The sequence below is a fragment of the Pholis gunnellus genome, assembly GCF_910591455.1.
Source record: "Pholis gunnellus genome assembly, chromosome: 1".
Taxonomy (NCBI): domain Eukaryota; kingdom Metazoa; phylum Chordata; class Actinopteri; order Perciformes; family Pholidae; genus Pholis; species Pholis gunnellus.
Window position 1 is genome coordinate 5,814,353 of NC_136528.1, and position 21,413 is coordinate 5,835,765.

Genomic DNA, 21,413 nt, shown 5'->3' on the forward strand with positions numbered 1-21,413 from the left:
CACTTTTATGTGATGTTGTCGCTTTTCTGTTTTATTTGTATTTGTTGATTTTACTAAATTATTTTATTTCATTTCTCAGTTTATTTTAATCGACTGTCTCACTGAACTTTCTGTTGTTGTTATTATTGCCTCTTTTTTGCACTTTGTAAACTCTGTTTTTAAAGGTGATGTATAAATAAAGTTATTATTATTAAAATATTATTATTTCTACATTCTTCTGAAGCACCAGTAACATAAAGAAGACGCTGCCACCTGTTGCTGTTTCCAAGATCGACAAGAAACTAGAGATGTACACACATGCTCTCGAGGTAAAACCCCAAAGAGTTTCACTTCTTCTGTGGAAAACCCTCATCCCAGTGTTTTGATCTAACCGTCCTGATTCTCACTTTGTTTTCTCGCAGGTCTCCACAAAGGAAGGCAGATCTGGGAGTCAGGCGCTGACGGACCTGACGAGTCCCACCGAACCCGTCTCCTCCAAGAAGAGCCTGTTTGAGGCCGGAGAAGCCTGGAGCCAAAACGCCGTCTCAGTCTCCCCGTCTAAGGTTAACGATGTCAGCCTTATAGTGACAGCACAGCTGATACAGAACGACTCATTGATCTGATCAGTTCCTATGAGGAAGTTTCATGCTGCTGCTGTTGTTGTTGTTTTCATCCATATTTCTTCTTCTCTGGCTCAGGATGCAGATGGTTTAAAAGTGGGTGTGGCTAATCTCATCAATCAGTGGGTGAAAGGAAGTGAAGACGGGAGCAGGTGCAGCTCGCCCTCCAGACCAGCGGTGAGTCAGGATTTTACTTTTTACATTCGGCAAAATTCACAACAACTGTTTGTTTCTGCCTATTCTACTCAACTCTGTTTGTCTGATAACTTCCTTACATTTTCAATAAGCGTTCCTCTCTGTTCCTTCTTCTGTTTCATGGAACCAGAACCAGCATCTTTTCATCTGCTGTAAATCGTCTCAACTCAGTTAAACAGAGCAGTCAGTAACAGTCTGCCTCCCTGTGGCTGCATTCACTATCAGAGAGGATTTAATAAAGAAAATAATACTTCAATAAATATAATAAATCAAATAAAAGCAAAACTCTTCCAGCTTCTATAACTGAAATCAAGGATTCATTTTATTTACTGGGAGATGGTTGTAATCTTTAGGCATAAATAGTAAATATTTACTACAAAGATGAAGGGGAGGATGTCAGAAACTGAAGTTACACGTTAAATGTTTGTGAATTTGTCTCTGATAAAGTTTTATCAACTGAATTTCAGGAGAGCTCCTCTGGTAAAAGGTTTAAGTTTGTGGTGACGGGTCACGGCAAGTACGAGAAGGTTTCTGGTGATAACGACTGCAGTGAGGACGCAAACTGCCCGTCAGGTGAGTTCATTCATTCATTCATTCATTCATTTTGGTCTGTAACAATGTGTGACATGTTTAGATTGTAACCTGTTTACATATTTTTTTGTTTTAAATTCTTTAAACTTTTCATTTAATGACTTATTTGCTATTAACACCATAAATAGTTCAAACGTGGCTCGTCTTCACAGGTTTAGTTTGTTTTTCTGCATCTCATTCTAACTTTAATTTAATCTGCAACACTGGTTTATTTCATTCATCTGAAGAGAAGTTATGAATATAATAGACTGATATTGAATATTGTCTATTATATTCTATTATAAGTTTGGGATTTAATTATTCTTTCTTTTTTCTTTCTGTATTCAAAAGATGATTTTTTTTTTTATTTAACCCAAATAACCAACAAACGTCATAAAAAACAAATTAAAGATTAATTCTCATGATATACCATATTTCTTATTGTCAATAACTCAAATTAAAAAGCCAACAATGGAAAAAAAGTTAAAACTATTCAAATGCATCAATGTGAGCCTCACCGTAGTTTCTTCGAACAAACACACTCCAGTTTATTCTGAATTACAAAAAAAACATTTTAGCTGTGGTGTGTCACCTTTCTCTAGTTCAGGTGCCAATCCTGTGATTAGAAATGTAGAAATACAAGACGAGAGCTTCACATTGATCTTTATGCATCGTTGAGAATCACACAGTGAACAGAAGTGTTAAAGTTTTAGTTTCTCTTATAGTTTAAGCATCAGTGTAATAAATGGGGCTGTGGTTAGCTTAGGGGTCAAGTCCCCGTCGCATCATGATGGTCATCTTGGGTTAACACCAAATTTTTAAACTCCCGAAATAGAGACAAAAAGGGTCAAAATATCAACAACAACATGCAATCATATTCTACGGCAGCAACAAAATCCTTCAAAGCTGTGAAACATCACACCCACCATGAACGTCTTCTCCAGCTATCACTCCATTGTCAGTTAGTCTGTCTTCCTACTGCAGGCATCTTCATCATCATCATTCATTTATCATTCTTTGGTATTCACTTCTTCATCCTAGTTACGATCTAAACTCAGTGACATTGTTCACATGTCCTGGAGGATCTACCTCGAGGCAAGAAATTACAATCCACCAACTTTATTTGTTATCATATCATCACCGTTGTAAAATAATGGATCTCAACACAGAAGACATTTCACTGATAAACCTCAACATTTGTTTGTCGGTCTTCATCTACTTTTCTCAACTGACAGATTAGCTTGTAGCCCTTAACATCACTCATAAAAATGGAGCGGTTTTAATTTTGGGATGGGCTTGGCAAACAGTATTCTGTGATGGTCTCAAAATAACACCAACAAGCTTTAATTATAATGTCAGTGTTCTCCCAAACATGCCAACGTTCTCACTGTGACAATGCAAACATGCTAATGTTTAATAAGCAACGTTTGCCATTAGGCTACTGTGTTAGCATGCTAGCATCTTCTAATTAGCACCAAACTGATGGGAATGTGGTTCATTTTGCGTGTATTGAATCATAATCCAAAGTATTGAACTAATTAAAATGGTGCCAGATGAAAAATCAGCTGTTCACCGATACAACGGTATTCATCCTCTGGGGACCATGAATGTTTGTATAAAATGTATTGGCAATTCATTTTATTGTTAAGATACTTCAACCAAAACCCAAGTGGTGGACCAATTTACCTAACATTACTTCCCTAGAGCCACTAGAAACAAAACAAAAAACCAGCACCTAAAAGCCTGAGCAGTTAAGATACAATAATATATACTCAGATCAGAAGAAGATCTTTTAGTAATATTATTGTCCATATTGCCCAGCCACAAGATGTACCAGCCCGTGTGGTTGTAGTTTCTTGCCCCAATCAAAAGCCCAGACCTCAACTGCTTCGTTTCCATCCTTACCTGACTTCCAGAACCCTAAATCTGCTCTGACTGGACCTTCACCCTTCATCCAGCTCAGTTTTTTCTTCTTTCAAAATCCATCTGCCCTGTTGTACCAGGAATGTAAAAGCCCTATTTATTACAGAGACTACAATCTGCCTACCAGCGGTGTACACTAAAAGCCTGTTTAGAAAAATAGAAAAAGGTAGAACATGTCAAATGAAACAATCTTCTCTCTGTCAGTATCTAGAGTACATGCATTCAACACTACATCTAGGCTACCATCAAATAAAACAATAACAATCTAACAAAGTAGTGTTGCACAGCAATGTTCCTTTCTTTCTTTGCATTATTTCTGTTTCTTGTGTCAAGTCACATCCTTATTTCATTTTATTAAAAGTGCAAAGATGCCACAGCAGTATTAATTGTAACTGTATTATTATTTCTGACATTTAAACGCTTTAACAGCTAACTCATAGACTTATGCATCCTAAATAACCACAACTGATGAAAATATCAGAAATATAATATATATATTTGATGTAGGGATGAATTTTCTTTTAGTGAGTTTATCAGTTATCAATTACACTTTTAATCCTTTTTTCCCTCAAGAATAATCTTCCTCCTCAATGGAGGACTGATTTCTAAAATTAACTTAGTTGTGAAATAAATCAACAAATTGTTTAATGTCTATTTTCTTCCAAATTCCCTCTACTGATTCATTTTCTCGGATAGGTTGTCACACCTATCTGAGATCATTGCATCTTTCTATTTTCACTTTATCAATCCCAAACATACTTTTGCATCAGTTCAAGTTAAATATCTGTAGTTTTGCTTGAACCAAATCCTCTTGCTTTCCTGTTGAAGTCCTTGTGTTCGTCTTCCTGCGATTTGCGTTTTATCAGCCCCTTTTCAAACACTGCTGCTATCTTCGAGAGCGGCTTCTCTGCCGCTTCTTTTAGCTTCCTGGCATCAAAACGGGGGCTGTACAACAAAATCGGCAGGCGACTGACAAAAGAAGGAACTTCTCCTTGGTTGTCTTTAGGTTCCTTTTTCTTATCTGATTCTTTCTTGTTGGCATTGATCTGGTGCATAATTCGGTCTTTGGTAGAGAACATCTGGAAGAGGAGGACGTCCCACATATTTAACCCCTTGGGACTGACTTCCTGATAAGCGCATTGGTCTGCTGATGACTTATCACCACCTTGATCTGTTTTCTCATTGCTGCCACTGGAATCGACCTGAGATTGGGCATTCTGCTCTGGAAACAAAAGTTCCTCTGGCTCAACGACCATGTGTTTCTTGAGCCGTGTCCATCCGCTGAGCTTACCCTTAAGGCCTTTCGGCTTCTGGGCTGCTTTAGCCTCAGTGGATGGACGGGATGTCTCCGCCTTCACGGCCTTCTTGTCAGCAGTTGAAGATGCAGTTGATGTCGCTGACTTCGTGGAGGGATCGACCATCGGGGCTTCCGTCGGCGCAGCTGTAGATTTGGTCCTCACAACGTCCTTGTCTTTGAGTCCAGTTTTTTGCTGAGATGGCGGTGACATTCCTCTGTTTGAAGATGGAGGTTTGACTGAGACTGAGGCCTGAGGCAGAGAGGCAGGAGTGGCAGAGTCAATCACAGCGGCTTTAACTATGGACGGTTTCATGACAGTATCTGTTGCTGGCTTTGCAGGGGAAATATTCTCTACTGGTAGCTTTGTCGAAGTCTGAATGTTACTGGTGTGCAAGCTAATCTGGACTGGATCAGGGGAAGGCTTTGAGGATTTTGTTTCTACAGGTCTTGATTCTATCTGCTTAGTGGTAAGTTGTGCTTTTAGAGTAGGTTTACTGGTTGAAACAGGATCGGCAGATTGGATGGAAGAGTTAGTTTTAGTGTTCAATGAGGATACTTTTCCTTCCTTACTGGAATTTTTTGCTAGGTTTCTTTTTATCTTTTGCATTTGGGAAATTACCTCTACCTCTGCACTGCTAGCCAGGACTGAAGAGTCTTTAGTTGTGGTTGGTTTTGAGATATTCTCTGTGATCGACTTAGCAGAGGGTGTTTTACTTCGAAGAGGTGTAATGGGATTGTTTGTCTCGTCTTTAATGACGACTGAAGAAAGTTTCTTTTCTGTAGTATGGTTTAAAGAGACTGGAGTTTGAGGAGACTGGGGCAAGGTTGGAGTATAGCTTTGAGTAGGTGTATTACGCAGTCTTGCGTCTGGTAGAGGGGAGGCTCTTGTTGGGCTCCAAGGTTTAGTTACTCGAGGAGGGATAAGTGGGGCGTTAGCATCTCTAGTGGCTTCCACAAGAGGTTGAATATTTGTGGCAGTGTGATTATTTAAATGAGCGTGTGAGACGGTATGTAGAGTGTGAACGTTAGTTTCTATAGATTTCTTTGTTTCACTGACAGATTGCCTAAATTGTTTCACTCCAGTCTGAGAGCTCACCGAATTGACAGACGTTTGAACTTTATCTCCAGACAACGTGATTTGACTTGCAATGGTTTGCTGTTCTACACTCTTAGCCATCGCATAACCAGAAGAAGAGGAAACTGTTGTCTCAGTCTTAGATGTTACAGAATGTGTTGTCCTTGTAGGGAGACTTGCTACAGATTCATTGACTACTATTGGCTGAATGAAAGGGGATTGTTCTTTTATGGTGGATTTAGTTGTACTTTGTGATGCCGATGTCTCAGATGATCTGTCCTCAGCAACAACATTGGCAATCTGTTTACCATCTGCTTTTGAGTTTGTGTAGATTCTTGTTTGAGCAACAGGGCCAGAAACAGGTTTTGCACTGATGGCTGGTTTCGTTGCAGGTAGACTCTCGAGTCCGTCTAATCTCAGCTGAGGGCTTTTTGGTGTGACATGCCTCATGGCAGGGCTAGATGGCACGGTAGTTTTACAAACCTGCACAGTATTAAATGATGGTTTAATGCTCACTGCTGGGTCTGTCATCATAGGCTTAATGGATTCTGTATGAGGCTTGTTGGGGACGTGAATATTGCTGCCTGAATTGGATTTGTTGGAGTGGGCAATTTCTGCAACAGGTCCGCCGTGTTGAATAGTCTCTAAACTTCCAGGTTGTCCAGATGGGACAGAGTCTGTGGAGGAGTTGCTGACTCTGTTAGTGTCGATATTATTATAAGTGGGGAGTTTAGGTTCTTTATTGACTTGGCTTGACACTATCGCGTCTTTAGCAGGGATGTTATGGCTGGTTCCAACTACTTGTGTGGACGCTACTGTAGGTCTTCTTGAGTTTGTGTAGAAATTTTCTCTTTGAATAACTTTATTTTGGCCACTGGATAATATACTACTCTGTGTGTTTAGAAGTACATTCTCAATAGTTTTGGTGAGCTTTGGGCACTCTTTTGTGGGCACATTGGAGGTCATATCTGAAGGGAATTTAACACCTGAAATGTTGGGTAATTTGGATGCATTGACTGAAAGGTCAGGCATTTTGGGTTCTGTGTTAGGTCTTCCCACTAAATTACCATTAACAGCAGGTGTATTTGGTGCAGTTGATGCTTGAGAAGATTTCAAAGTGAGACTTTCTCCAGGCAAATTAATCTTGTGTCCTACTGTTTGATTATTCCTGTGAATTTTAGTTTCAGTGCAAAGCTGTTGCATGAATTTTGTGCTTTGGACCGCTGCAGATACTGTGCTGAGACTATACTGTGCAGAACATACAGATGCTGTGACAGGCTCATGTTGCAAAACTGATCCTGTGGTAGCGATAACTGATTCTTTGGAGAATATATTTGAGAATTGGGCCTCAGTGTTTGTTTTGTTTAGGATAAGTTCGGTATTACGAGCCACAGAAGGCAAAATGTTCCCCATGTTTCTTTTATTGAGTAGAGTAACTTCTTCACTTTGTTTATGTAAAACCGCTTCAGCAGCCACTTTACTGGGCAGTGTTTTTTCCGAAACCAGTTTGTTGGCTTGTTGTATTCGTAAGATTAATGCACCATTTATGATGGCATTCCCTGAGAATTTGGGCTCTAAATCTGTGGCAGGAGACGGAACAACCAGGTTTTTATGATCAACTAGGTCTTTAACAGGCTTGGCAGTGAGTTGGACATCGAGACCATTTGCTGTTGATGGACTGACTCCACCGGGAGTTTTGAAAGACTGGACCGGAGATATGTCTACGTGTCCTGACTGTTGTTTGGCATTTGTGACCTTGGATTCTCCTTTTTTAGATGTTTTCTCAAGATTGCAACCTCTCTCCATCCCTTTTAAACTACGCTGTTTTTCAACATTTGGTTTTACTTTCACTAAGGGTGAGGAAGAACTCGACAGACCATTGCTATCAGTCAGGCATGGAGTCGTATTTCTCGTTGCCTCTATAGAAAATAGTGCCACACTTTGTGTGTTTGGCTCACCTGCTTTAGACATTGGTATTGGATCCTCAGAGTATGAGGCTTTTGGTGTGGATACATCGCTTGTGGATTGTTGCATTGTGTTCTGTGACAAGCCAAAGGGAAGCTCAGGTTTTATTGTGTCCACGCTAGATGTTTTAAGTGATTGTATTCCAACACTTTGAGCTGCAGACTGAGTTTCCTCAAACACATCTTCGCTTCGTGTGACGATCCGTTCCGATGGATCCTCAAAATGTGTTGGAGGTTGTAAAATGTTAGCAACAGAAACCTCCACCGAAGACGGGAGATCTTGATGTCCATTGATTTTTTGTGTTGCATCAGACTTTGACACGTTTACAGTTACGTCTGTCTGTGTTTTATTTGAAGAGGTTGCAGGGCTGTGATCGGATGCTTTAGTCCTTATCCCTCCATAGGCTGCATACTCAGATGGAGTAAGCCCGTAATATGTCGATCGGGATTTGTGCTTTGAGGTCGCTAATGATATTTGATTCTCCAATAGTGACGACAAAGACTTACGTGCATCGACCACAGGGGGACGATAAGGGGACAACAGGGGGATTGGACTTGATGGTGCTTCAATTGAAATCACTGGCGTAGGGTTGAGAGTATTTGGTACAGAAGACAAAAATGATGGGACTTTTGGCAAAGATGAAGCCTCACTTTCAGAAACTTGGTTTGTTTGTAGTTTTGGGTTGACTGGTTCTGTTAGTGTTGGTTTTACCACAGCAGAGTTAAGTGCAGTCATACTTGATGCCAAGTTCTCCCTTGGGTACAGATCAGTATTAGCAAAGCTTAGATTTATCATACTCCTTTGTGTCTCTATCTTTTCATAATTGCTGGCTTGTTTGATAGCAGTAATGTGATTAACATCAGTCCGCTTCAGTTCTTCTGCGGCACACGGAGGTTTACTTATAACACTGGTTTGAATCGCTGATTTCTGTCTTGGAGCTTTGTTGGGAATTGCAGGAGCTTGTAGATCTTTGGAGGACTTGAAAGTAGCAAATAAAAGTGGGTTAGGTTTGGATATTTCAATAAAGGGCGTGGACACTCGAGCTGGTGTAGAAGAGGGAGTCTTAGGTCTTCCACATTGGGACATGGACGCATTCCATTTCTGATCAGGTTTCACCTTTGACACAGCTGTTTTCTTTCTGTATACGTCAGAAAACGATGCTCCCTGGTAGGTTGGGTTTATTGCTGTGAGGTCCTGGATGGAGGGAGGTTTAGAGATCTCATAAAACGTTGCCTTTGATGTATAAACCCTGCTTTGTATGGCATCGGGTCTTGTTTCTTTTACTGCTTCAACAAGGGATATTTTTGAAGCGGTTATCTCAGGGGACATCTGGCATGGAACAAAGTTGACATTACTGGTAGGTCTGGCAGTCCAGGATGACGTCTGGCTCTCAGGGTTATCCTTTGAACCGGCGTTTGTCTCCCTCTGGCTGGGAACAAAAGGTTGTGTCTGAGTGTTTGGAACTGATTGCAGCACTGGAAGAGGAGGTAGGTCTGCAACACAGTTGGGGGTGGCTGGGGATAGGGTCAGGCTGTGAGTTGATATTCTTGTGCTGCATTCCGACACAGCGACCGGAGGGACTGTTGTGACTGACCCATGGGAATTTGGTGTCATGTTTAAATTGAAAGCAGAGGGAAGAGTCAGTGCTGGAAGCCGCTCAGGCGGTGATGGGGGTGGTGAAACCGAAGGTGGCATCATGAAAGGAGTCACGTCATCGAATAAAAAAGAGGAGCACTCATACAGCGGAGCCACCTGCTCCTCAGAAGTCCTGATCTGAGCTATGTAGGACGGAGGGGGGAAGCCGCCAGTTTGGCCGTAGGAGCTGCTCCGAGGATGAGGGAATGCAGATGCAGAGTGTTCGTAGAGTGATTCAAAGGGGAAACTGGACACTGAAGGGTCCTCAATGTAGACCGAATCCGGTGACCTTGGCGAGCTGCACTGGTCGCTGTGCTCGAGGTCTGTGCTCGCCTCGTTGACAGGTGACAAACAGGAGCGAAAGGGGACGGGCGTCTGAGAGACGCTCCCTTTTTTCTTGGCTCTCTTCTTCTTGAGTTTCTGAAGCCTTGCGTTGTCTTTGCCTGGTTTTGGCAGTAAGGGCGGAGGATACTGCTGGGAAAGGTCAGGCTCCAGCCCGTTAACGTAGCTGACTTCCATCAGCATTTCTTTAGACCCCTGCAAGACAGACGAGACGCATCAGTCTAATTATCTTCAGCTCAAAATCCACTTCTAACAGCAAAGCAGACACAAAACAGTCAAATTATTCATCAAAAGAGGCCTGTCATGTAAAAGTTGGTTTCACCATATTTGCTTGATAACAAAACAAATGCTTTTAATATAGTTTGTGGTCAAATTTTCTAAAAAAAGACTTAAACTGAGCCAAGAACCAACAAATGTGTCATGAGGAGGTTACACATCACATGGCTGCTTTAACAGCCGTCGGAGCACATTTCTGGTTGCATGGTGTGATGTTCTCTATTACTAGGCAGTTCTTGGAAATGTTGAGGAGTTTTGTTCCAATACAGAGTTTTTTTTCTTTATTATGGCTATAATAGATAATTGATTATGGTCATTAATTGTGTTTAATTAAAGTATACAATAAGTTGTTTTTCCTCCTTTTCAGCTGGACAGTTCTTTGAAGATTTGTGAAACCTGGACCTGGATCACTTTTGGACGATGAAAACTTTGATACTGCACAAACCTTATCCACTATCACTTTATCATTCTCTTTATTTCAAGCTTTAGGTTGGAAATGTACTTATATCATGTTGTAATGACACATTTCTTTTTACCAAAGGTAGTGAAGCAAATAGTGAGTGTTTTCTTCTGTTTGCAGGTAGAATAATAATCTCAGCAGAACATCTTTTCTTACAATTTAATAACTTCAATTAAACACATTCCTGATGTTCGATTCCTCAATACTTTAGTTGTTGGAGAGTTTCTCTGTTTGCTTCCTTTGTCATTCACTGTGTAGGCGAGCTCATTATTGCTTCTACTGTGTTCCCGGTGTCGTGTACTCAGCTGTTTCTGCAACTGTACTGATTTAACCCGAGCTAATCGCTTCGAGAGAAGTCTGCAGCTGGCTTTAGAAAACTCTGAGCTGTCGTGACAACGGGCTCATTAGCAGGTTTCCAAACTCTTAATTGGGTCCTGAAGATGCTGCATGGCTACAAGAAGCGTCACTGTTGGAAATAGAAAGGCATGTAATGCGGTTGCTTATGGCAAGGCTGCTTTGAAACGATGACAAACTACTTAAAATAGTCTCTCAAGGAGACAGTCGGATTTAAAAATGACCTCTGCAGGAAATAAAAGTGAAGCCAAAGGAGGATGATTGACAGGTACAGGAGGGTGACCAGGTTCCAGGGGGGAGGAGGGGGCGCAGCATTTAGCTAACGCTCATAAGAAAAGAAATTTAAAACCTGAGCAGCAGTAAATTGGGTCCTAATTATTTTGTCATTAGTATTACAAGTAAAACAATAAGAGGGAGGTCAAAGGTCAGAAGCATAATTAACTGACAATAAATGTAATGTGCGCTCAGGATTATAAAAGACAAAGATATGTTTAGTTTCCAGTTTGAGTTGCAGCTGAATTTTGACATACATAATAAAAGCTTATATAAACAATAATTCATATCAAAATGTGACTGATATTTTACAGTTGGTTTTGTTCACTTTATAATAAACATTTACTTTTTTAAATTAATTTAACAAGAATCTTCATTCGTCACTACCAAGGTAGAAACTCTTCCTGGGATCCGTAAAAAACTAAAATTGAACTAAAATCCAAAACAAAAAAGGGAACAAAAACAAAAGAAAACCAGCAAACTACAAAAACAAATCAACAAAAATACTACTTTCAATTACAATGATAACAACAAACAACAAGTCAAAGATTTAACAAAAAAACCAAATGAAAGCAAACTACAAGAAACAATAAATCATCAACAATAATACTGTTAATGACAATCTGAACAAAAACACACAAGAACAACAAGCAAACGAACCATAAATAACAACAATAAAACTGCTCATGAAAAGAACAACAGGTAACTGTATTGTTCTCTTTCTGTCTGCATATGCGAGTTGATCTTTGGGGGTGACACTAGAAAAAGGTCCAGGGCCTATTTTTAGACCGAGGGGAAATAAGAGCAAACACTGACCAACTGACACCGAGCACCTGCTGCCCGCCGTCCTGCACTCACACAAACGGCCTCAGTCTGCTGGAAATCAATCCCACGGCCCAAATCCTCTCAGAGCTGCGCTGACTGTGAGCTTAGCCTCGTGTTTCATCTTAACATTTTTATATATGTCATGTTAGCACCAGTTGGGTCCGAGAGAAGCAGGATTATTACACCCAATGGGATATTTTTCTGCAAGTTTGACAATGTTTTTTGAATATTCAAAGCATAAAAAACATCTCACTGCGATATGTCGCTGCTGACTTCAAATGTAAACAATGTTCGGCTTGTTTTGAGCCAATGTTTAACATGAATAACTGTCGTCAAAGTGACTCCTGCAGTGACAAGGTGGCCAGCTGACACATGAGAAGTCCCCCTTTTAAGGCTCTGGGGTTGGATATCTGGAAGGCTTCCACTGGAGCAGCTCAAAAGAGGAAAGTATAAGATTAGATTTGTGATAAAACTGTGCCATGACCTCAATCTATCGAGACTTACAGAAGAGGGCGAGCTCTTAATTAATCATCACGTTTGCGACATTATGAATCTGAGCAACATTTACCTGAAGTGGAAAACAGGTGTTGCTTGTGTTTAACAAACAATTTACTTACAACGAAAAGTGGATTCTAAGGCCAAGAAAAGAATGATAATCAACGGGCCGGTTTGCAGGGTTCGTTAATCGCTGCTAATATCTATCGATGGCGCAAAATTGTGCAGAAACATGTTAAGAACTGCTTTGCAAGCTCCTAATCTCACAGATAGCAACGACTGCTATGCATCATGCGTTTGAGATTTCAGACCGTGCTCACATATATCGATCACATTCTATGCAGGTTAGCCCCCCGAGCCGACGGGTCAGCCCCACTCTGCAGTACCACCAGCTGGTCAATCAACAGACACACTTTGAGTTTGACTGGTTTACCTTTGGGCGAGCGGCTGTCGGGGGGGACAAACTGCTCTCTGCTTGTTAATCCCGGCTCAGAGTGCCACAGGGCCACTCATCCTGAAGTGAACTGAAGCCTTGGGGAGCGAGCCACCGTGCACGTGGCCACTCCAAAAATAAAACCATTCGCCTTCAGTGTGTGTGTGTGTGTGAGTGTGTTGCAAGGGGGCAGACGGGGGTTTCCAGGCCACCTGAGATGGCTGAGGTGCAGCCCCTACAGGCGGCCGGAGGACACCTCCACCTGAGGGGGAAGATGGTCGTCCAGCAGGGAAAAATCCAGTATGTGAGCAGGACACAAGCCTTTTACCCGACACCAAGGGTTCACTAGTTGTTGTAACCCAACCCAGGTGTTGTTTACCATTACAACATCAAACACACCTTTAGTTCGGTGGGAATAATCACTCTTGGTGGCTTGTTAAGACATTTCAAAAACTGTGATAAAGCTCCATTTAGAAAAAGTCTTTCACTGTCACAAAGCATTTTTTCTCCCAAGTTAATCTGACAAAGATCTAAAAATAAAGAATGATTTAAAAATAAAGTATTTTCTTGAGTTGAATATGTGACTATATGACAAGCTTCCTGTTTAATCATTGACTTTGAAGCCACATTATTATGGCGAAGATGCAACAAAATGGCGAGTTTCTCTCTTCTGTAAATCAAGTGTCACTTTACCGTGTGAAACTTTACTTCCTCTGATGATGGAGTAGGTGGTGATCTGCCTTAAAGCAAGTCATGTACACCATTAACTACAGCAGCGGAGCCACTTGGGGGCCCTCTACGGTTCAGCAGCAGATAGGCAGTATTTTGACTATATTTAACCGTGTGGCATAGTTTTGTGTATTTCGTAATTTGTATTTGAATGGTAAATAACAATAAATCTCTTGGAGATCACAGACTCAGTGTTGTTGCACTAAAGCCGACTCCACTCAGTGGCCCCTCCTCTAAACCAGTTATTCCCCAAAGACAGGCAGCTACCTCCGGTTCTAAAAAGTAAGCCAATGCTGAAGAATCTGAACGCTGCATTCTCTCTAGTGTCCACCAGGGGGCGACTCCTCTGGTTGTATAGAAGTCTATGAGAAAATGACTCTACTTCTCTCTTGATTTATTACCTCAGTAAACATTGTAAACATGAGTTTATGGTCTCAATCTCTAGTTTCAAGTCTTCTTCAATACAGCATGATGTTCATTTAGTAAATGATGGTCCATTTAGAGTCAAACAGACCATAAAGCAGGGTATGCTTTAGGGCGGGGCTACACAGTGATGGACAGGTCTCTACCAGAGAGCGTCTCTACGTCACTCCTCAGTCCAGATATGGTCACTTCCTGTTAAAAATAAGATGGCGACGGCCAAAATGCTGAACTCGAGGCTTCAAAACGTACAAAAACCAATGGTTGACGTCACGACTACGTCCACTTCTTACAAACAGTCTATGGTCATTTTATTTGAGACTCCAAATAAATTTCCTCCATAATCTTTTATTTAAAATGTATCTTTGCAGTATACATTTAAACCACAAGAGGGAGCGTGAATGTTCGTATTGTTCTGATAATTGTTGCCTATTTAAAACATTGAACCTGACATGACCTGACAAGACTAGCGTACATTCAAGTAGTTTTACTCATGAGAGGAAATGAAAAGAATGACAGAGACGATTACCATAACGTATTCTTTTGGTCTTATTTCTAAAGTATTTAGCATGTGTATATGTTTTCATAACAAACAAAGTTATGATTTATGAAACATAAATCTCTTGTAAATGGCTGGTTTACCAATTCAAGATAATATAAGGTGATGTGGAAATCGCAGTAAAAATGGTCAAGAATGTTCATTTAGTCACGCATTTGTTCTCACGATTCATAGATCATAGATAAGGACTGTTGTGAAAGTTTGGGATGTACTTAAGACTTCCTCTTGCACTATTGATTAAAATAAGTGTTTAAGTATTAATTTCAATTTTGGCCTCCAGCTAAAACGAGCTGAAAGAGAAACAAACACCAGCTTACAGAGTTTTTATGAGATATTGTGTGTTAGCAAACAATTAGCAACATTAGCATCCATTAGAGGTCATGTTTCTGGTCACCTGAAGAATTTAGGCGCAATATTCACTCTCCTTTTAGCTCAGTCTGAGAGTGGTAGTGATGAGGACTTAACTCCAGATGAATTAGCTGACTAGTTTTCCATTTTCTCTGGTGTTGTGCAGTGATGTGATGGAGCATAGCGTTAGTGTTAGCTTGCATTTCATCATCAGCTGCTCCATTCATACGTGGCCACCAGCTGACTAGTGACAACCAATCACATTCATTCGATCTCACTCACAACTCGTTGAATACCGCACATTGCTACCAACAGAAGAGTGACATCTTTGTTCGGATCATTTTCTGTAACCATGAATGAAAGCATGGTGGAATTAGCAAGCTAGCAAAGTAGCCATGTGTTTTGCTAGTCAGCTAGTTGCTAGTAAGCCCAAACAGTCGACCATATTCTCGTCTCTCTAGTAGTTTGAGATTGGTGTGTAATCGGCGAAGTGAAGCCGGTGCGAGATGCGCGCGCCACAAGATTACGGTGTGATTGTCACGCTCGAAGACTCCGAAAGTGGTTGTGCAACTCTGAATTTTTGTAACTAGTAGGGCCCGCTGCCTTTCCAACGTGACTGTCCCAAATACTGCTGTGATGAAAACACTATTATCATGTCTGAGGATTTTACAAAAACGGCCAATTTTTAAATGCTTTAGAAACAGAAAATCTACATTTGAGTAAATATTTTGCAGACAAATCAAATTGTTTTACAAGATATTCAACCCTTGTTGTTTTATTATGCATTTAACACTTGACTTCTTTCTTTACAGGGCTTCTATAAATGCAATAAAGTAGTCCATGAATATCAGAAACGAGTTTACAGCTAATTCCTCCTCGACCTTGTGGTGGTTGGTTTATGGTGTTTTTTTCCCGGTTACACTCGTTGTCTTTTTGATTCCTCATGGTACATTTTATTTGTCCGCCCTCTGGCATTTCGGAGAATAATGCAACCAACAGCGCGTCGAACTTAAACGCCTTTGTGTGTGCTCGTGGCTTGCACGTTATCTGCAGGCGCAAGTAGAAAACTTTAGCTTTCTGCGTGAGCTCAGCTGTTAGCAGAAGGCTAAAGCTAAACTATTAGCAACATTTTCTCTCCATCTCTTAAACGTTTGACTGATATTTTAGCTCCCTAGAGTCTTGAATCTCAATTAATCATCTAAAATGTGCATTATGGATTCTGGGACACAACAACACAGCAAGATGATGTTTTTGACGTCTGCTGTGAAGGAGTCTATATAAACTCATAGTCTGATAGCAAAGCTCTGCTGAAGTGAAGTAAAACCTCCCTGAAGCTCTGCACTCTAAACAATGTCACCATAAAATAACGGTACAATACTGGCAGCAGAGACACAGTAATTTACTGTTATTTTACAGTACAACTACTGTAGTTTATTTGAACAATATCTTATTGTATATTTGAATACAGTATGCAATAGTAGATCACTGTAGATCAAGAGTAGAACAAATTTATGTCTCCGTTTATTTACAAAGGGTAATAAAATCTGCTACTTTTGCATTTAATTCCCCAACAAAAAGTAGAAAACACAATAATTAATACACAATACAATATTGCTGAAGATTATTACTTGTCTTCTTGCCCTGACTTTGTAAGACAAATAATAATAGGAACATTTGTGTTCCATAACTAAAGAGGTACTGCATGTTTAGAAGATAAATAAATATAAACACACACATTTTACACATGTGAATGTGACCTGCATGAACTACATGACAGTGAAAAGGAGAAAGAGAAGAGAAGGGAGGAGCGAACAGTGAGAGAGGAATTGTCTACCGGGCTTAGCTGTGAAGCTGCAACTACAAGTTTCTCTGAAAAATGTATCTATATATATATAATATATCGGATTTACCACTTAATAGTGTATTTGCATTGTTCCAGAAAACTCAGTAATATTGACTGATTGATGGTGAGCATCCCAGTTCTGTTATTATTCAATTATTCTGTTACTGTGCACTGACTGATTGACTGACTAGTTGATGAAGTGTCTGACACACACACACACACACACACACACACACACACACACATGCACATACACTTTCCCTCCATTGTCTGGATGCCAAGCTGATGTGTAACCCCCCCTCCCACAGACACACACACACACACACACTCAGCCTTCTATCACTGTAAATTTAGCAACAGAAGCTTCTCAGCTGCTCCTTTCCTAAACCTGAGCCCTCCTCTTCCATCCGCAGTATTTCACCCATCTCCTTCTCCAGGGTCATGCCTGCCTCCCATCCCAACCCCCCCCCCCCCCCCCCCCCCCCATCTCTTCCACACATAACATACAACACACACTCTCATCCCACAGCCAATAAGGGCCTGATGAGCTCAAGTATCACTATAACACAAGGACTTATTCTCTGAGAGGAGCCCTCCAGATTCTTACAGACCTTCATCCCCATCGTCTGAGGAGCTTCTCTTCCTCTCTGAGGTAAGACGACCACTGACCTGACCTGTGCCTTCAAACCATGTTTCTCACTTTGTGTTTTTCTCTTTTTAAGCCAAAATCAGCTGGTTATAGATTAGTATTGTTTTTTGGGGGGAAAGATCCTCAGGTGTGTTGTGAGAGAAAACCTCCGATCGTCGTCTGTCGGGCCGTAACCTCAGGAGGGTGGTTTGAAATAGACGAAGACACGTCTGCATGTCGAACATGTGTAGTTATGTTTGAGATGGTAAACAGTCGGCCTCGAGGGCAGGAGTCCAGTTTCTCAGAGTCCAGATTGATTTTAACAGGTTCATAAAAATGTCACTTTATGTAACAGAACCATGTGTTTATGTACCTTTCTCACAAAAGTGGAGTCAAACTATTTAAGCAATCAAAGGCGTGTAATTTACTGCCAAACGTCCTGTGAAATTAGAGCAGTTTGCACCTCCACTTTATGTGATGTCGAAGTGTTCAGCTGTGAAGCTGTCAATCGCAGCTATAAATGGATTTAACTTTTTCCTGTTTTTCATCTCATTCATTTGCTTTTACCGGCACGCGCCAGAATTACTGTCTTTAAATCTTCAATACATTTAGGTTCAGTTGCACTTACATCTGCTTTTTAAATATTTTTGTCTTGGATGTAAACTGTGACCTGCTGAATTGTCCAATATGAACATAGTTATGGTTGGATATACCGTGCTGGTATTCACAGATGTGTGGTCGACAGCTACATGTGATTATCTGCTGTTATGCCTCAAAGTAATGCAGATTTCTTTGAGTGCCTGAGAAGTTCTATTTAAGACATTGTTTTGATTGAAATTTGTCGAATGTTTTTGTCTTTCTGTTTGTGTAAATGTGAACTTATCTGCTCATGCACGTTCACAGACGAGCAGCTTCGTCACATGTTTAGTTTAAATCCGGCCTCTCTTTCAGAATGACTACCATCTCTTTTTTCTCTTTTATTTATGTCTAAATAACAGAAAGTGAAAGATTCGCCTCCTGTAACCTCTTGTCGGTTTGTTAACCTTTAAACTTTAAACCCCCCACATAGCCATAGTGGACTTGAAAACAAAGCCGGCATCTCTGAGGTTTTGGGATAGTGATGATACATAAGTTTGCTGTCAGACGCAGATCTTTCAGCAGACCGATGAATTCGTCTATAAATTCATTTTGGCATTTCAATCTAATTGTGCTCTGGATTGGCTCAGGATGTGATTCTCGCCTCAGCACTTCAGAGTTCTGGTTTCAGAGTCTCTTTGCAGAATTCATTGTTCTCACACTGAAGAAGTGAAGTGACCGGCCACTAAATATACGGCGTGCTGAAGTGTCGGTATGCACCGAGCGAACGATGGGCACACCAAGGTGAGGCCGCCGTCAGCTGCGAGTCGATCAAAGAGCTGGTTTTGTCACAAGGCGGATGCTGATTGGCTGTTTGAGCGCCGAGGATCCTCCCGCCGGACCGAGCCGAGGGATTAAAGCAGCTATTTGGACACCGTTCCTCAGCTGATGGGTAGAAATCCGATCCAGAGCTAATCCTCCAAGTCCCCTGCAGCTGTGCTCGCCGCTAAGTGTGAAGGAGTCATCCAAAGACACGTTAAATATATGTATATATATTCACTATATATATATATCAAATATGATATATAGAATATACAGAGAGCAGAAATCCAACAACATTGGCTCCAACAGAGCTGCTCCTCGTCCCTCTTTGGACTTTGGAATGAAGCATCATTCCAAAGTTCAAAGAGGGAGTCAGCGAGACCTTGGGTGGATTAGAGTGGTATTTCCCCAATATAGGACTGGAGTTTGGCATTTCTTTATGAACTGGAAAGCTGGTGTTGAATTCCGGGAAATAGGTCGTAGTTCACCGCAAATCGAAATCAGTTTTGACAGACTTTCTTTTTTTGACGTATCACAAATAAGTTTTAAACGAGTCCAAAATGAAATAAAAAGTCACATTTTATCTTCAGAGGTGCTAATAGGCACATTTTGTTGAGCAAGACTAACTGTTTCCCCCCTGTCTTTATGCTAAGCTAAGCTATGCTAAGCTAAGCTAAGCTAAGCGTCTCCTGGTTGTAGCTTCACATTTACTGCACAAACATGAGTGGTATCAATCTTCTCGTCTAACTCTTGGCCAGAAAGTGAATAAGTGCATTAATGTTTGTGAATAAACCTTTCATCTAACTGATTTAATAATATATATATTTCTTTTTTTTTTTAACTTGAGAAATGTGGTGTTTATGCAGCAGGACAGATGTTTCAATGGGGGTCAAACTCTTAAACTTTTCTCCTATGAGCACGATCTCTCTGCTGTTATAACAAAGGCTCTTTGTTTTCCCCCTCAGGTGTGAAGTCTGCTGTCAACATGTCCGACACAGAGGAACTGTAAGTGTCAATAACAACACACACTGATGTCAGTTTCATTAGTTTCAATTTTATTAAAAAAGAACAAACTGGGTTTTCATGTTTGATTGATTTGTGAATGTCTTTCATATTTCAGGGATCAGCTGGAGGGTAAGTGAGATTTATTATATATATCAACAGAATAGGCAAGCTAAGTTGCTTTATTTAAAATGATCACATGAAATGCTTAAAAAACATTTTAATTTAATTTAATTTAATAAATTTTTTCTGACTTTGAAAAGCGTTGTATCCACATTAACTTTTATTTAATCATAATCTATTATAATAATAATATAATCATAATTCTAGAGACTGCGATTTGTCAGAATATGTAATAATGGCCTCAAATGTGCAGCTAATATATATATAAAAATATGTTTTGAATGCATTTGGAAATAAATATTGTAAAAGTATGTCACATATAAATGTTTTTATACAAAAATGTAACTGTAATTTACATCCAGGTCAGTTTAGAGAGTATTTAAATGTAATTGTGATGTTTGTATTTGTTTCTGTTCCCCCTCATGCTTGTTTTTCAAAACCCGAAGAGGAGGAAGGTAAAGACGACTGAATCGATTCCATATATGGGATCTTTTCTCCACTGCACTAATTTGTCAGCTGCCTGATTTCACCCTTAATTTGAAGTGTTTTGACGGCGACACCTGCTCTTCATACAGGGAGCACTAACATCTGCACAGAGTTTATTTGAGTCGGAGCTGGAACTGTAATAATTGATTGTGATTTAAAAAGGTGATGAAAGTTAAACACGTCAGGATCTCAGTTGAATGCATCAGCTTCATTGTTTTATTTACCTTCGGTTGCATTACAGATAGCTCGGTATCAATACATGTCTTTTTTTTTTATCCCTTGTTCAATATTTACTTGTCTTAACAAAACCGAAGCGTAGGTTTCTATTTTCTGGCCCACTAACACGCAGCTGTCGGTCAAACACGTCCACGTTAAGGGTGACTTTGTTTTCTTTCTGACTGAGTGACGTTTTGAATCACATGGTTGAGAAAATAAATGTGAGAGAGCTTCTAGACACTCTCTACATTTACATGTTCTCGGCATGTGACATGTTTTACGCTGTCATCTGTTGATGTCACATCAATGCCGCCGTCATTGACCTCATTCACACAACGGACATATTTCTAACGGTGGAGGTGGAAAACTACCCGGATGACTCCCATGACACATTATTATTGGCCAAAACTACAGAGAAAATAATTTATCATATTAAAATGTTTTCTTTTAAGATCATCATACAAAAGGTAATGGTGTAACACTCTTGAGTCTGGAACATTTGCTGATGTAAAGACGTGTTCTGGATTTTACTTATTAAGTTCTCCAGATAACTCAATAAACCTGCAACTCTCCGTATTAGTAGAGCTTCCTTCCTGTTTACGTTTGCTCAATAAGGCCAACCAATCAAATTAGTTTTAGGGACAAAGTTTCTGTTAGCAGATCTAAAATCAAGGAAATTCTGTTTTCTTTTTTCTCGATTCATCTAATTTGCTGCAGATTAAACAGTAAAAGTCATAAAATGAAGTTTAATTTCCCATAAAGCTCTTTTATCTGTATCAACCATAGATTGTATATGGGAAGTTGGCGTAGTTGTCATGTCACCCATTGATTTGTGGGCTGCGGTTTTGAAGCATCAAGCTCGGCATTTTGGTCATAGCCTTCTTGGTCTTTGACTGTCGTCATCTTGTTTTTTTCCGTCCCCATCTTGTTCTTTTGGTGCATCG

The 21,413-nt window shown here is 40.3% G+C and overlaps 2 protein-coding genes across 4 annotated transcripts in view; one reads left to right on the forward strand and one right to left on the reverse strand.

Annotated features, from left to right (window-relative positions):
• Window positions 1-11,253, forward strand: part of LOC306699961 (uncharacterized protein) — a 27,495-nt gene extending 16,242 nt beyond the window's left edge. The window contains exons 10-14 of the mRNA XM_079164792.1: window positions 224-308; window positions 402-542; window positions 678-776; window positions 1,262-1,367; window positions 10,245-11,253. Coding sequence (XP_079020918.1) covers window positions 224-308; window positions 402-542; window positions 678-776; window positions 1,262-1,367; window positions 10,245-10,270 — 457 coding nt within the window. The 3' untranslated portion in view covers window positions 10,271-11,253. The remainder of the gene's footprint in view (window positions 1-223; window positions 309-401; window positions 543-677; window positions 777-1,261; window positions 1,368-10,244) is intronic.
• On the reverse strand, window positions 1,954-13,223 carry LOC306699944 (uncharacterized protein). Of its 3 annotated transcripts, XM_079164761.1 has the most exons (3): window positions 12,718-13,223; window positions 7,618-9,796; window positions 4,531-4,834 (listed from the first exon to the last, which is right to left on the reverse strand). In XM_079164761.1, the coding sequence occupies exons 2-3, from the start codon at window positions 9,782-9,784 to the stop codon at window positions 4,656-4,658; spliced, it is 2,346 nt and encodes a 781-aa protein (XP_079020887.1). In that variant the 5' UTR covers window positions 9,785-9,796; window positions 12,718-13,223; the 3' UTR covers window positions 4,531-4,655. The 3 variants fall into 3 exon arrangements, with proteins under 3 accessions (XP_079020886.1, XP_079020888.1, XP_079020887.1); XM_079164760.1 differs by having other exon boundaries at window positions 1,954-9,796; XM_079164762.1 differs by lacking the exon at window positions 12,718-13,223 and having other exon boundaries at window positions 1,954-4,834; window positions 7,618-7,817.
• Window positions 13,224-21,413: the final 8,190 nt, after the last annotated feature.

Coding starts and splice junctions, on each gene's coding strand:
- LOC306699944 (XM_079164760.1), bottom strand. CDS start 9,784: ATGCTGATGGAAGTCAGCTACGTTAACGGGCTGGAGCCTGACCTTTCC.